This window comes from Schistocerca gregaria, chromosome 2 (assembly GCF_023897955.1).
Source record: "Schistocerca gregaria isolate iqSchGreg1 chromosome 2, iqSchGreg1.2, whole genome shotgun sequence".
Taxonomy (NCBI): domain Eukaryota; kingdom Metazoa; phylum Arthropoda; class Insecta; order Orthoptera; family Acrididae; genus Schistocerca; species Schistocerca gregaria.
Genome location: NC_064921.1, coordinates 329,534,245 through 329,551,148, shown reverse-complemented (window position 1 = coordinate 329,551,148; position 16,904 = coordinate 329,534,245). Strand labels below are relative to the sequence as shown.

The following is a 16,904-nucleotide window of genomic DNA, read 5'->3' as shown; positions in this document are numbered from 1 at the left end:
CGAACTAAATGAAATAGTCATAAGCCTTGAGACCACATTGAATTAGTCGTGTGTGCAATCTGCAATCTGATGAAGAGGAATGAACAAACGAGAATATACAAAATCTCACCATTCAGATACCTCCCATTTTATAGTGGGATGTAATGAGATTGAAGACACCTGGAGGAGGTAAGAGTTCCAGCATAGGATACTTCTTTGTACTTATGTTTACAAGGGACACATTTTAAATTGTCTGACTACTTATGTTACAGAGCTGTGTGCATCACTGTAAAGATGAGTGAATCTGGGAGATTGCTAGAGGAGTGTATCAAGTATATTTCCATTTTATTCCCTGTCAACACTAACCTAAAACAGTTGCTATTACAGTATGCATGCAGCATAGATTTATTGTATACAGTATTTCCTCTATTTCTCCTACCCCCAATTGTACTTGACTGGTTTTTCTCGTTTGTGGTTTTTTTTAATGAAAGCCATATGTTATGGGGCTCTTCTATTTCACCCAGAGTCAAATTGTTGATAATCTATGTCTTTTGCTGCAGAAGTCTTGTCATCTTATGATGGGACAGAGAACACACAGTTTGGAACTGCAGTAAGATCATCCTGTGTCATCAGTCCTTTTTATGCTCTCCATCTCATAAACACATTGTAGGGGGAATGCTGCAGGTATAAATACTGAACCCTTTCCACTCGAGGAGTATGAAGATGAAGAAAACAAGCAATGCTATAGAAATATCATGCAAAAACAACCCAGATATCTGGCAGAGTCCCTAACACCTCAAAGAAAATGTACTTTATTCCTGGGGAGTTCAAACATTTACTATAATGACCAGCTTTTACACCACAAAAAATAATTAGTGCAAGTTTACTGACCAGCATGTGCAATCACAGTGGTGAATCTATCAAAGGTGGCACAAAATAGACAAAACATATTTATCAGGTGAACACGTGAAACCCAGGAACATATTTATAGAATAAAAAACCACTTCATTTGACAGTAACTCTCTTAAATTTATTCCACGATCAGTTTTGAAGCTTAACGCTTTATCTTCAGGCACCACCAACTACGAAAAAGAGGAGGGCTACCAACAAACAAGAACTATGGAGCTATCATACTAAAATGAAAGCTACAACTGTGGAAAGTGCTGTACCCATATAATTATGGGAATATAAATGTGTGACGGTCGGACTTGTCAATCTTGTGGGATCATACCAACTTCAAGCACACACATGAGACTGGAACAAAAGCGCTAACTTTGAAAAGGGTTCTGGACAGAAATAAACTCAATAGTAATGTACCTGTACTTACATGTAGGGTTAGCAAGCATAGCACCTGCCTGAACTGTATGACGTGGAAGTGACTAGTGCAGGCAACCCGGAAACCAGCCTACTGCAGTGGCAGAAGCAACTGACATAGGAGCCATTGAGGTGGGGAACTGAAGTAAATAGCTACAAAGGAGCAGGACACGGGAATTGACTGGTCTGTCTGCTTAGGTAAGTGTGATTCACAAGAGTGATACAAAATAGAACTGCAAATAAAAGAATAATATAACAACATACAAATGTGGGGAATCGGCAAAAATACCTAAAAGCCAGTGCAACAGAGTGCATCAGATTAAAAAGATATAAGATAAAAATACAACTAAAACAGTGGATATGGATGATATATCAAAGTATATCATGAAATTGAGCAACAAGAGAAAGAGAGGTGAGGTGTGGTAGGAGAATTATGCTATTAGGTTTGGTATCCACATGTAGGCTCATCTTGCAGAGCAAAAACATCTTAGTATAAAAAGGTTAATTAGGATTAAAATGATAAATGCAACAGGAATAGCAACACACACATATAAGACAACACTTTTGACACACACAGTAACAGACATAATAAAATTAAATGAGGTATAAAAGTGGCTGTAAACTAGGATGAAGGAAAGTGAGTAAAGAAATTGAGCCTATGTGTACAGAATGGGATTACTGTGGTTGGAGTACAATAGGATCAGTGCAATGGTAGAGACATTGAAAAGAAATAACGTAAACTAACGTAGATACATGGGAGCATCACCTTTAAGACACTAAATGTAGTAACGCATAAACATAAGTATTCTAGCAAATGCCTAAAAGTCAACATGACACAATGCACAACAATAAAAAGATAAAAATGCGACAAAAACAAGGGGGTACTGATGGTATTCATAGGGTGTATTCAAAAATTGTGCAGTAAGACGACAACAGCTGAAGGATGGCAAGAAAAAGATGGCGACCACTGAGATTGGTCATCATGTAGATGATGAAGCTTTAAACATCAAAACCAGTTGTGGAATAAGTTTAAGAAAATTTCTGCAACTGAAGAGGAATTTTTATGCTATAAACAAATAGATAGTTGACATTTATCTAACAAACGACACAGTTCACATTTAGCACAGCCCCTTTTCAACTCGTGAAATATAATTACACTTCACTGGCCAATTAACATGAATCCATCACATGGATTACTGAGTCCAACAATAGTTAGTTTCAATGACAATAACATTATGTACTCTTGACAAACCCAACACATTTCCTTCACAGTGTTCGTTAATTAGAAGTTCTGTAATCAACCAAAAGCTTTTTCGCATTAAAGTCATTGAGTTTCGTGGCGAATCAAATGCATAGTCTTGCACACTGAGTACACATAATTGTGGTTCAAGTCAAACAATGAGACCATTTACAAACCTAGCTATTAACTGTTCAATTTCAAACCATGAAGTGACTATTCAGGGTGACATCTGACTACTTTTAAAGGTGCATAACAACAAACTATTATTTTAAAAAGTAATGCTCGGTTGTAATTTACTGTTTTTGATGACATACAAGAATGAGTGGAATTTTGGATTCCAGAAACTGTTACTTGTTATAAATTTATAAAAATACGTATATACTATTTTTCTTCTGCATTGTGATTCCCTTCATTTATATGAATGAGCACTAAATTAATTAGTAAGTTAACTAGTAAATGCTGTACAGAAAAATTAAGGTAACAAAAGTAGAAAGTACGCATTGTAATGGTGGTTTTAACAAAATCTGCAATGGAGAATGGTAATGCTCCAGAACTTGCAAGTTTAATTATTGCAGAAGATGGTTAGTTTTAGGTCATTTACAATATTTTAATGGCAAGTGGAAAGGCTTAATTTTCAAACAGAGTAGGTAACTTTCGTCATGGATTTTGTATATAGTGAACTATTGTGCTAACTTTAATTAACAGTGCCCTGATGAAAATTAACACACAGATGGGATCGGAACAGTTAAAATAGAACCTGAATAGTAAATTACAGTCCAATTTTGTCTAAATAAGAACTTGAGATTTTCAAGTAAGTATCATGTCACTTAATAAATGTATTTAAAATCAGACAAAAATCAGTGAAAATATTTGTTTTTTTTTGGGAGTAGAAAAACATGGTATCCACATTTACAGGCATATACTAACACCACATTTAATGCACCTGTGTCAGCCTTGTGATTGCAGGAGCCCATGCTGTGCTGAGTTGTAGACCACCATCTCTATTAAGGGTGTGTCACTGGTTTTTATGTCAATGGCTTCTTTAATTATGCTTTCCCAGAAGCATTTAGTGTGAGCAATGGCAGAGGTTTCCTCAAAGTTGATCTGGTGAACATTCTCTGTTAAAGTGAATTTTTCAAGTCAGCATTGGTGATAAAACCTATGTTGACCCTTCATGCATTGTTCTACAATGTGCTTTGTTTGTATGGTGTAAGACTAACCATACTCACAAGATATTTTGTAGACTCCAGTTGTTCTGAAATTTGTTGCATCTTTAATTGGCCTCACAAGGTAACATCGTCAACTTAAAAAATGGTTCAAATGGCTTTGAGCACTATGGGACTTAACATCTGTGGTCATCAGTCCCCTAGAACTTAGAACTACTTAAACCTAACCAACCTAAGGACATCACACACATCCATGCCTGAGGCAGGATTCAAACCTGTCTGAGCGCCTAGAACCACTAGACCACCGCGGCCGTCCCATCAACTTAACATTATATTTTCTAGGGGGGAAAAAGTGCACTTGCATGATTCTGGTCTCAGCAATCAACCCAATGTGACAATTTGGACCATAGTTCTGATAGTACACAATTACAGTCTTCTGAAACTACAGCTTTTAAACATGCACATGCACCAGTTGTCACTTGCTTCACACACACCGCTCTCTCTTTACAAGCATGTATCCTGACTTGCAGGGTTTGCTTTGTAAATACTGATTTGGCATGGTTAACTTTGAAGGGGTGGCTGGATGCCCTTTCTGTCACCACACTTGCTCCACCCCACTGCAGATACTTAATGTCTGAGTGCTTTGAACACTTTTATGTTGAGATTCACAAGCCTATTGTAAATGAATGAAACAAATGAGAGTGTCATCAAAGAAGTAACTTAGTGCTGTTTAATTATTAATTTCACTGTTGCACAATATTTTTGTCAGGTTTTAAAGCTGACACTGTTCATGTGAAGTACATTTGCAGGAGGTACACTGTTCTTCAGTGTGACTGACATGATTAAATTGTAAATCTAAAATTATTAACATCATTTCATCACAATTCTGCAGTTTATTAGGTTTCTTCATTTTGATTTTGAGACATATATAGCAGCAGAATATCAATATGAGAATATTGTTAAAATTATATTGAATGTATACATGTGTGAGGTTGATGTAGTATGTACTCATATTACTAACCTATCTTTCAAAACAACTCTGGCAACTCCTTTATGAAATAATATGTCAAATAAAGGGTAGGCAACCATTCACCTATGGCTGAATTATCTATGGCACATAGAAACACACAACAGTAAACAGTATTTACACTAACTTACAAGCTCTTGCTCTTTCCCCCATCTCACACAAGAACATGTACACAGACATCCAAATGCACACACTTGTAGCTGTAGTGAGATTGACTGTTCAGTCAAGTTGGGCTTATTATATGTGTCCTCTCCTTCTCCCATTCTACAGTTGAAACACATTTTTGCCACCAACTCTATGAATTGGAACCAACCCAGAACCAATACTGAACCCTGACTGAAGCAGTTCACGCCTCCATCCAACCATGATCCACTCCAACTGCCCTCAGTTCACCCACTCTTAACTTTCTAAAATTTCCCAATCTTGAGTAATGCCTCATAGTCATTCCCAAAATCCCTCATCATGGAAACCAACCTTACATCCACAGAAAGAACCACAATCCACCACATAAAAACTGTTCTTGACCTTATAGTCCTAACCACTGACAAAGCCTCCATCAATGTGGTTATGAAGCACAGGCATTAACCTGGTGGAGGGACTCTGCCTGTGGCTTATACGTCCCTCTACGAACCCTGCAACAGTGAACCCATTCCACAAATACAGCAGGATCTCCATTCCTTCTTCAAATCCTTAGGTCCATCCCATGCTTTCTGTAGTCCTTAAACTTGACCACTCAGGACGTCTCATTGAGGCTGGTTACTTTGCTCATGAAATATAATTACACTGCACTGGCCCATTTAAATGAATCCCTCGCATGAATTACTAAGTCCAACAGTAGTTAGTTTTCAAGAAAATAACATTATGTACTCTTGACAAACCCAACACATTTCATTAACAGTGTGATGCTGAGGGAATGCCAATGCCCTCACCTGGTTCAGTTTCACTGATGACATCTTTGTGCTCTGGACCCAGGGTGAGGGCACTCTATTCACATTCCTCCAGAATCTCGACACTTTTACCCCCATTTGCTACACCTAGTCCTCCTCAATCCAACAAGCCACTTTCCTTGATATTGACCTCCGTCTTGAGAATGGCTACATCAGTACATCTGTCTGCATCAGACCTACCAACCACCAACAGTATCTCCACTTCGACAGCTGCCAGTCATTCCACATCAAGAAGTCCCTTCCATACAGCCTAGACACCCATGATCGTCACATTTTAGTGGTAAGCAGTCCCTCCCAAAATATGCCAGTGGTCTCACTGACACCATCTTAGACTGAAATAACCCACCTAACATTGTCCAGAAACAAGATTCTTGTGCCTTGCCTCTCCAGTCATCTACCACTCCCCGCATACCCACTGTCCAGTCACAGAGGAGCATTCCTCCTGTGACTCAGTACCACCCAGGATTTCACAGCTGAAAACATTCTCTGCCAGGGTCAGGACTACTCATTATCATGCCCTGAAATGAGGAATATTCTCTCCACCCCTCCCATAGTAATTTTCCGATGCCCACTGAACCTATACAACATATTTGTCTGTCCCTGCTCCATCCCTGCTCACAACTCCTTGTCTCACGGTTCACATTCCTGCAATAGCCCTAGATGCAAAACTTGTTCTGTACATCTTTCCATCACCATCTACTCCAGTCCTGTCAAAGACATCTTCTACTCCATCAAAGGCAAGACTACCTATGACAACAGTCATATGATCCACAAACTAAGTTGCAGCTACTGTGCCCCACTGTCTGTGTGGACATGACAACCAACAAGCTTGGGGTTACACCTGGGCAGCAGTGTTAAAATACTGGGACATTTAGAGAAGTGTCATAGTCATCATCTTTTGAGAAAGTGTTGAGATATCTGACCACTGTAATATTTACACTAGTGGTATCTCCTATCCATCAGGCTGTTGGTAGCCAGGTACTGCCCAACTGGAGGATGGGGAGGGGGGGGGGGGGGGCAGCAGTGGTGTCTGTAGTAGGTATGTCATTTGCACCTCTGTGTGGGCATTGTGGATGCTTCGTGCAAGTTAGATAGTGCTGAGTGCAATCTCATTCTATTGCCCCTAACAGAAGATCCATGCTGCACTTAGTTGGTATCCTCTATCTGTGTGGAATGGATTCTCATGAAACTGTATTTCAATGGATTCTTTTATGATGCTGTCCTTGTAGCACATTGCTCCTAAAGCACTTCCACAATCTGAAAGTATGATGATATGCTCTGCTGTCACCAATTCATCTGTTAGTCCCAGTAAAACATGCTTGATGTGCTCCTTGCAGCATTCCAAAATACAGCACTGTGCCTGCTTAATATGGTGCTGTCTCAAAATTTTAAGGCCCAAATAGTTAAACTCTTTGAGCATGCACTTACAACCACCTGTGTCAAGTGCAGTGGGAAGTCTATGAATTGATGAGTGGAGAAGCAATGGGCTCCCTGCCCCCAAGGATTGCAAATATCTACATGGAATACTTTGAAGAGATGGCCCTTCAAAGTGCTCAACAGGAGCCCAGTTACTTCTTATGATATATTGACAATGCTTTTATGGTATGGGAGCATGAAAGACAGGCACTGGATGAGTTCATGGATCACCTTAACAGCATCCATCAAAACATTGCCTTCACTTGGTAATAGAGGAGAATGGTTGTCTCCCTTTACTTTACATACTAATAAGATACAAGGCAGATGGTACACCAGGCCATTCAGTATATAGGAAGAAGACCCACATGGACCTGTACCTGCATACAACAATCTTCCACCATCCAGCGCAATGGCGTATAGTGCTGTATGTCTGATGCATAAGGCTCGCATTACCTGTGATAAAGAAAGCATCGCAGATGAACTAAATGCTCATTTGATTGTAACCCAGCGTCAAAATTAACCTACGCAGACACAAAGAGAGTTTGACATGAGTGATTGTAATTGGGTGGTTTAAACTGAACTTTCTATCTGATGATTTGAGCTCTGCATACCATCAGATGATTTGAGCTCTGCTTGCCATCACATGGTTGGAGTTCAGCAACCTATCAGGTGGTTGGAGCTCAGCTTGCCATCATATGGTCTGAGGTCCGTTTGACATTAGATAGTTTTCGGTTAGCTGGAGTATCTAAGTGAAATAAAACAAATTTGGATCATCTCACCAAAACAGTAAATGTAATTTTGATGGATTCCAGTCAGAATATTCGAATCCTTTATAGTCAAGAGGAAATGTTAGTGAATATGGGCATGTGCTCATACCATACATACTACACACGTTTCCTGATGACATATACAAGTACAAATTAATTCACATGAATTACAAGCAATTGTCAGAAGGCAGCATTTTGAAGTTATGGACTTTCTATACAAGGAAGTGTACCATCAAAGAAGGAAGATGTTTGCTGTATTAGTAAGTAATGTTTCTGATAAAACATTTTTAAGTGATGAGTAGTAATTTGATAGGAATCAAAGGCAATGGATTTAACATTTATAAATGAAAACAGATTTTTAGTAGAAATCAAATACATTTGATAATATAGAAAATGTCGGTCATATTGACCTGAACTGGTAACCTTCCTTATTTCATGCTTTTTGTTTTTTCTGCCTACCATCTATCTTTTATCTCATTACTGATCATTTTTGAAAGTGTATTTTATGCTAATTTTTATACTAAAACTGCTTTTTTACTTCAAGGAACTTTCTTCATTTGAGAAGATCATTATATTTACATCATCGTAAGATGAAGTATGCGATTTGATCCCTGATGATGTGTGATAACTGTAATGACAACAATAACATAATTTTTCTCTTTAGGTTTCAACTGGTGATACAGTGATCAACATGACAGGTCATAATGTGTCTGATTGGCTTGTGAAAACCAATAGAGAGTACTGGCGCAAGAGGTATAGTGAACACACTTAATTGTAATTTTATAGGTTCCTTATTAATTTTTATATAAATAAGAAAATATTGAAAAATGTGTGTGTAACATAGTTAGTTAACATTTGTTCAAATAACTAATATCTCCATTGTGTGTATCAGGCACCAATTTAATGATGACTACTGTGATGTGGAAGCTATTGCTGTTTGTTCAAAATCAGACCTGAGCTGATAACCTTCCTTCTTTCATGCAAGACTGTCCTGATGTCAGCCATTTGCCAATCCCTGCCCACATGTGTCCATTCCACCTGGCAGCACACCAGTGGATACACAAGCTGGAACAGCTTAATCCAAAGGGCCTTTTCTCTGAGACTAAAATAAGAGGTATAAGCCATGATGCAGATGAACCCCTGTGCACCACTATTTTGTGGTTCGAATAGACTTTATACAGACAACGGTCTGACTCTACCAGTGTCTGCAGCATTTCAAGCCCCAGTGTACAATGTAGGTATGATTTCGCTTTTCTGAAACTTCAGTACCCATCTTGCCAGTCATCCTAATTTAATCTTCTGACTTGTCAGTATAAAGAGAGATGGTCAGTCATAACAGTGAATCATCTAACATATAAATGAGGTCAGAACTTACTGATCTCCCAAAGAACTGCAAGGCCCTCTTTCTCAGTCATGGGGCTATTAGTGTTGGACTTGGAGAGAACTCAGGAGGCATAAGTGATCACTATTTCAGTACCTTCCTAGATCTGCACTGAAACTGCATGTATCCCATAACCACTAAAATCAGTGTGTATTGCCAGCCTGGCATTCTTGTAGAGCAGTCAGCACCTCTTTATAGATACAGCAAGATTTTTCTCACTCATCATTCCAAGAAAATTTGGAGTCTTTCTGAAGCGATTCTTTTAGTTTATGTGTTTAGCAACGAAAATCTCTTTCAAAGTATCTGTAAGTAAGAGCCCATTTCAAGGAAACCTTTTGCATCACATGTGTGCTGAGCAGCTTTAAAATCTTTTCTGGCTCTTATTTGTTTTCTGGATCAGGGTGGACTCTGTTTCCCTTAATTCCTTCTGAATTATCAGTTGTTAGTTGGAGACAGCCTATTTGACTGCTGACTGATGGGACAGTGATCCCTATCATTGATATTTTGTATCACATTAGGCTGTGCAGTCTGCCTTGTGCCCACTCCAACATGAATGCACCCAGAAATTGACAGAAAATAGCCAACACTTACCAACTTTATTCTCAGATCAAGCAAAGACCTATTTGCAGCAGAATAGTAGTGTCATTTGGTGTGTAGTTGAAAATGGTTATGTTAAATGTTTATACCACTGAGAGATCTCAGATGATCTTCCTAAACCAATTCTTATGCCCACATGCACATAGCAATAGTGGCCATTCATGGCAATTTGTGACCCTGAACTTTTCTTGTCCATTTTTGATGCTTATGATCATAAGTGACATATACATTTCTTTTGTGAAGCCAAGTACTGTTTTTTTTACTAGAGCATCACAGTTTGAGACATAACATGGTGGATTGTAACTCCACTTGCTAAAGTTATACTCCTTAAATACAGAATTTTCTTTCTTTTTTTGTGTGTAAATGCACTATAGTTGTGTGTGCGAGCTACTGTGGATGAGAAATACCCATTTGCGAGCTTCACTGAGTCGACAAAACCATTTGCGACATGCTACAATTTCTCTCTATGTGCAGGATCGGGAGAAACACACTGGTTGCACTGGATGATCACAATAATTTTAGTTCAAAGTCAGTTATGTAGTAAAACTAGATGGCTCAAGCCCCCACATGCTTTTGCACAAGGGGGGGTGGGGGGTGGGGGTGGATATTATATATTATCACTCAAGCACCTACATAGCATGCCGGCCCTTGGGGTTCCGTAAAATGTGGTTGGACTTATTAAGTAAATTGACTACTTTAGGTCTGAGGGGTGCCAGCCACATCCACTGCACTATCCCCAGTAATTTTAAATTAATGTCAAGTTTATAAAAACAAATGTTACCAGGCAGAAATAATTTTTAGTGAACACAACACAGTGTTAACTAACTGGAGTTTAACTTGTTCAGGACAGATTTGACTGAATTACTGTTAAGAGTTATTGATTTGAACTCAGATATTTACCGAGTTAGTTCAACAGTGCCACTCAAATATTAATCACAATCATTCAGCAGTTATTCACTAAATGTTTCTTTTAAAATAGCTGAAACCCCAATATGAACAAAGTTCCAAGATGATCCAAACATATTCTAAGTCCAGTTCATGTATGGACTGTTGCTAGTCACTCATGCTACCCCTTTCATCTCCAATGAATGACTGCCTCTATCACAGAAAATGGCCGCCCTTAAAAGCCGTCAGTTTGAACACACTGATATCAAATCAAGTTTGTTTGCACATAAAATTTACTTTTACGCTTAATACAGATACAGTAAAATGCACGTAACGCTTCTATACAGACGGAAATTTTCCACTGAATTCAGATTCATCATCAGAATTTCAGTACGGGATCTTATTCTCATAATATTAAAGTTTATGTGCTCTTCATATAGAACTTTCATTATTTAAAATACTTTCAATTCATAAATAACTGATATTATTATTGTATTACCTATTTCTTATGTCTACTTTTCTGTACTGCTGCTGTCTTTATAGTTCCTATTTTTTATTTATCAAAATTCTGCATTTTTAATCATGAAAACAGCATTCCGGTTCCTCATTTGAATTTTTAAAACATATAAAAAAAGCTGCATAGATACCTTAATACTACTCATTCAGACCTTTCATTTGATACCTTGTTCGTAAAATTTTGTGAAAGCGTCTCCAATATATCCAATTTATATTCTTACTTAGTTATTAAAATATTAAATTTATTATAATTCATAAACTACCAGGGCGACTGGAGGCGCGTTTATAAGAGCACAACTGCCTAATTTTCTGCTTTCAAATGAGCCTATATGCTCCTTTGTGCCACATTGGGATCTGTTTTTATTTATTTCTACATCAGACATTCACTTTAGCTCTATGCTAAAAGCGGCCCGGAGATAGCCCGCCATGAGCCAGTGTGCCGGCTGTTGAGTTTCCCCATCATGATATCAAACTGGCCATACTCATTTTAAAGTACTGCCATCTGTCAGTCAGTTCTGAAACTATGACGATTCTGCTGCTGTCAAGACGGCTGACACACACACACACACACACACACACACACACACCATTCCCCCCCCCCCCCCCCCCCCCCCCTTCCCCAAGCCTGTCACCTCACATGTGAAATGACTAACTTCTTGATCGAGCCACTGTTCACCAATTTTTATAGTTCTGTGAGTAATTTCATGATTTCTAACAACAATAAAATAAAAAATTGTTAAGGCTTTCGTGGCCACTTGTTGACAAGTTGTATGTTGTCACCTTTCTCAACTGACATTTGTTTGATGATTTTTCTGACGTTTTACCAGTATGAGTGGCTGGCATTGTCAAATCTTCACTCTTCATTGTTGGTGCCACAGAGGATATGTCCTGTGTGCCAATTTCCAATAGCTTTCCCTTGGTCATTACCACTGCAATTGTCCCCTTATTACCTGCAATGGTCATTTGCTGCAGCACACACTTCTTTCTTGTTGAAACTATTGTCATGTTTGTGTATTTCCATAGCTTTCCTGTACAAGTGGATGTGATATCTTTTCTCAACAACAATAACTTCCATTTTGGTGAATTGTTTTCCACGTTGGTGAATTTTACTATGTGGTCAATCTCACACAGCACTTGCTCTTCCATGGCTAATTTCTCCACCTGCAGCGCCACTTATGATCAATGATCCTGGCGGTGATTGATTGTCCAGTCATTCCAACACAGACTTTTCCACATGTCCCTGATATGCAATATATTGCTGATATTGACACTGAAAGTGGGTCCATTTTCTCCTATGCCTATGTGAGACCCTCTTTGATCTTCCTTGTCGGTTTGTAAATAGTCTACATCATGTTTGCACATATATAGGTGGTGCTATTTGTCACACTGGGAGCATACGACAGAAAGGCCATACCTGACATTTCATTTTCTGATGTGTCGCAAGTATTTGATTGTGTGACACTTCTTATGTAACAGGTGGAGTACCCCTTGTTCCTCAAAATGGTTTCCAGTCATTGCATCTCACAGCTGAGGTGCTGCAGTTCACATATTTGCATTGCTCATGTTATGAGCATATTAATCATGCCTCTTTTTTGGCTTGGATGGTGATTTGACAGTTTGTGGATGTATCATTTCATGTGTATCAGGTTTTTTTTTTTTTTTTATACAAGCTGTGTCCCAGGTTTTCACCATCCCTCATGACCAGCACTTCTAGAAAGGGTTGCTATTGGTACTTTTCTACCTGCATAGTAAATTTTATGTTGTCATGGAGACTATTCTGGTCTCTTAGGAAGTCACTGAGCTGTTCCTCCACACAATTAAGGCATCATTGACATATCTATACCACACCTCAGGTTTACAAGGTGCCGAATCCAGTGCCTGTACTGAGCGATGCCTTCCAGCTGTTAATAGAAATTGCCTTTCCACATGAAGTATCTCGTGGTGAGATATGCACAAAAGAACTTGGTGATGTTTTATGGGGAAATGGAACCGATGTACTCCAGAGAATCATTGAGTGGCACTTTGGTAAACAAAGAAAAAACATCAAAGCTGACAAGGATGTTGTTTGATCAAAGTTTTAGTTTCTTCAGCTTCTCAGTGAAAAGTCCTGAGTGCTTTATGTATGTGTCAGTCCTTCCCACATGCGACTAGAACAGAGAGGCTAAGTGTTTCATCAGTTCATACATCAGAGAACCAGGAATGCTAACAGCTATGGATCTTTGCTAATCAATACAGCCGAGGTGGCAGGGCTTCTGTATGTCAGCCGAGAGAAAGGACGCCTTGATTAACCAATTTGTATTCAATTTGATCTGCTGCATAGAATCTGTGTTTAGTTTTCAGTACCTTGTCAGGTCTAATAGGTCCTGGATCTTCTTGTCATAATCTTCATTCTTCATTACGATGATCACATTTCTCTTATCGGCAGGCAGTATAACTACATCTCTGTTAGCATTAAGACTCTTAATAGTTTATAAGTCTCCTCTACTCAGGTTGGAAGCTGGTGGTTTTGCTTTTCACAGCATCCTGGCAGTTTCAGTTTGTATTTCCTAAGCTCTTTCACAAGGAAGGGTACAAATTGGTACTTTGTTATTAGCAATGATTTCCTCCACAGGTATAGTGAATTTAGTTATTGAGATGATAGTGAGTGTCCCTCCTTTTTGAAGCACAGACTGTTCCTCATTGGCCAGTTGCTACCCGCTGAAGTTGACGACTGTGCATGACATATTGGAAATTACTTTGTGAATTTGGTTCCCGCATCTTGCAAACTTTTCCTTCTGTTGCTCGGCGCACTGGTTGAGTTTGTTCTGCATGCTCCTACAAGTGATGCTGTTGACCTTGCCCCAATTGTCCGATGATGCTGCTACTTAGTTGATTGAAAATATCCAAAAGTTCCTCATATATTTTTGCCAAGTATCTCTTTGTTGCACAGATAAGCTTACAAACAAAAATTTGTTCCACTCTGTCGTGGTGACTAGGTGCTTACATTTCAAGATCGTTGGTGTGGCCTCTTCAATCTGACACTACAACAGAAAGGTGACAGAGGACGACAATCACACTTTCTTGTGGACGAAAATCACAGTATCTTATTCTGTTGTTGTTGTTGAAGGCATTGGTACCCTCTGCAAATCTCCTCTCCATAGAGGCATAGCACAAAATTGTTAAGGCTTTTGTGTCCAAGCTGTTTTCATGTCTGTGCAGTTTTATAACCTCCCGGAACAAGCAGGTGTGATAGCTCTTCTCTACAGCAAGATCTTCCATGTCAGCAAATTTTACTATATTCTCGGTCCCACACATTGTGTGCTCCACCACAGCCAATTCTACACCTGCCCCTACGTGCCAATACCTCCACAAACTGTCAAATCACTGCCTGAGCCAGAGAAAAGGCATTATTGCTCATAATGTGAGCAAGATGAAAATGTGAGCTGCGGCACCTCAGATATAAGACGCAATGTCTGGAAAGTGTTCTGAGAAGAAATGGATACTCCACCAGTTATGTAAGAAGTTATGACAAAGTGACACATCAGAAAAAGAAATGTCAGGTACAGCCTTTGTGCTGTATATTTCCAGAGTGACAGACAAAATCACCCATATATTGCACAAACATGGCATAAAGATTATTTATAAGCTGATAAAGGAGATTGAAACATGTCACAGTTCAGTAAAGGAGAAAAGTGACCCATTTGCAATGTTAGGAATATACTGCCATACCATGTACATGCGGAAAAGTCTATGTTGAAATGACTGGATGATCAATCAACACCAGGATTGCTGAACGTATGTGGCATTGCAGGTTGGGGCAGCTGGAGAAATTGGCCATGGTAGAGCAAGCACTCTACAAGACAGACCACATAATAAAATTTGCCAACACAGTAGTTCTGGCTGTAGAGAAGAGCTATCCCATCTGCTTGTTCAGGATTTCTTTAAAAATACACAAACATGGCAATAGTTTCACCAAGAAAGAAGCCCCAAGATGAACAGATCCTGGATTCCCGTGCTGCAGCAAACAAGTTTTACATGTAGGAAGGGGAGAACCGCAGTGTTCATGGCCACAGAAAAACCCTTGGATGTTGGCGTGCCAAGCATATATAATATTCAGCACTCCACACCACTACCAGCAATGGAGTGTGTAGCTCTGACAATGCCAGCCACTTGTGCTGGTGAAACGTTAGGAAAAAAGTCAAACAAATGTCCGCAAAAGAACCCAAGACAGAAGTCACCAGGCTATTTGTCAGTAATAAAATAATTAATTTACCTGGATACTTTTTATTTAAGGAATTATACATGATTTTTTTTTATTCCTATAGATCTTGTGGAAATGAGCAAATAGCTAGTTATTTATGAAATGATGTACTACAGTCTAAAGCCCTCAGGCACTTCATATCTGTAAACATCTCACTTTCTTAAATTTCAGTAGTTATTCACAATAACAGTTGTTGTCTTCCATAATATTCTAGTGTTTATTTGTGAGTATTTCAAAAATTCAGTACAATAGTTTTGTAGTTCTGATTTATCTGATTCTGAAAATGCCAATTTCTACCAATAAAACTTTTTCGTTTGAAATTTATTTGATTTAGAAAATTTCATATCTTTGGCAGGATTTGTAAATCCTTATTGGAGTATAATAATATTCATGATGTACTTCCTATACGGTTGTCAATTTCCCCATTATCCAACTCATAGTTAAACAGATTTATTCATTTGCTCATTATAATTTCATGTCCACTAATTTTGTTCTCTTTCATGTTATAAATAAAAACATAATACCAAATTTTAATTGTTATTCATATGCACTTCTATAAACAATTATAGAGAAGAATAATTCAGTTAGCTGGCACCTAATAGCGTAACTGTCGTTAACACCTGCATCTTGCTAGCTGGTATGTCAGTCATCACCTGGTAGATACACTGACAATGTTAGTATGTAAAAATGTTCGTGAAACTTCTCTTTTGAGTGGTTATGCAGTAGTCATTCATGAAGTCAACATTATGCAGTCAGCTGCATATTCAAGTGTGTAGTCTTGGCTGTGCTATCAAACTATGACCGTCTCTCTGTTGTTAGGAACAGCCATACAAAAACTGAACATTTCTCTTTAAGCTACTGTGTTGATAGTATACAGTCAGTCATTAACATAACTTGAATATCTATTATGGACAATGGTGATATAAACAAACCCAATTTCATGTTATGTGACAGTCAGAACTGTAGAGTGAAAGTATACTGAAAATATGAAAATATTTTGCAAGTGTCAAATTCTTCATAGTGTTGTGGAAGTGGCAACCTGCAATGAATTTTCTGTATAAACTATTGAATACAAGCTGACCATTATAATATTCTGAGTGTCAATAAATGTGAAAAGATGTCAAATAATTAATATATCATTGCATCCATCATTTCAAACTTGTCATTAAAGTAGATTACAACAAGAAAACTGACTGTGGGGAGCAGCACTTGCACCACAGAGGAAAAATCCAGGTTGTTACCTTCTAAGTTGAACTGAGTATGCAGACTGTTGACTAGAACTCATCTCATTAATGACTAGAACTCATCTCATTAATGATGGCAAGATAGGTGTCTTCAGTAGTAGACAATCACTCAAAGCAATCTGTGTTGCCTGAACTAGTTGGAATCAGTTTGCCAGTCATGAAATCCAGTCTTCCACAGTTTATGT

The 16,904-nt window shown here is 38.5% G+C and overlaps 1 protein-coding gene across 3 annotated transcripts in view; it reads left to right on the top strand.

Moving 5' to 3' along the window:
- The window catches only part of LOC126336982 (ATP-binding cassette sub-family A member 7-like), a 585,480-nt gene that overhangs the window by 330,260 nt on the left and 238,316 nt on the right, over positions 1-16,904 (top strand). For all 3 annotated transcript variants that reach the window (XR_007565029.1, XM_050001219.1, XM_050001217.1), the window contains exon 32: positions 8,521-8,609. Coding sequence is in view for 2 of the 3 variants with exons in the window: in XM_050001219.1 (XP_049857176.1) it covers positions 8,521-8,609 (89 nt within the window). In the remaining variant the exon portion in view is untranslated. The remainder of the gene's footprint in view (positions 1-8,520; positions 8,610-16,904) is intronic.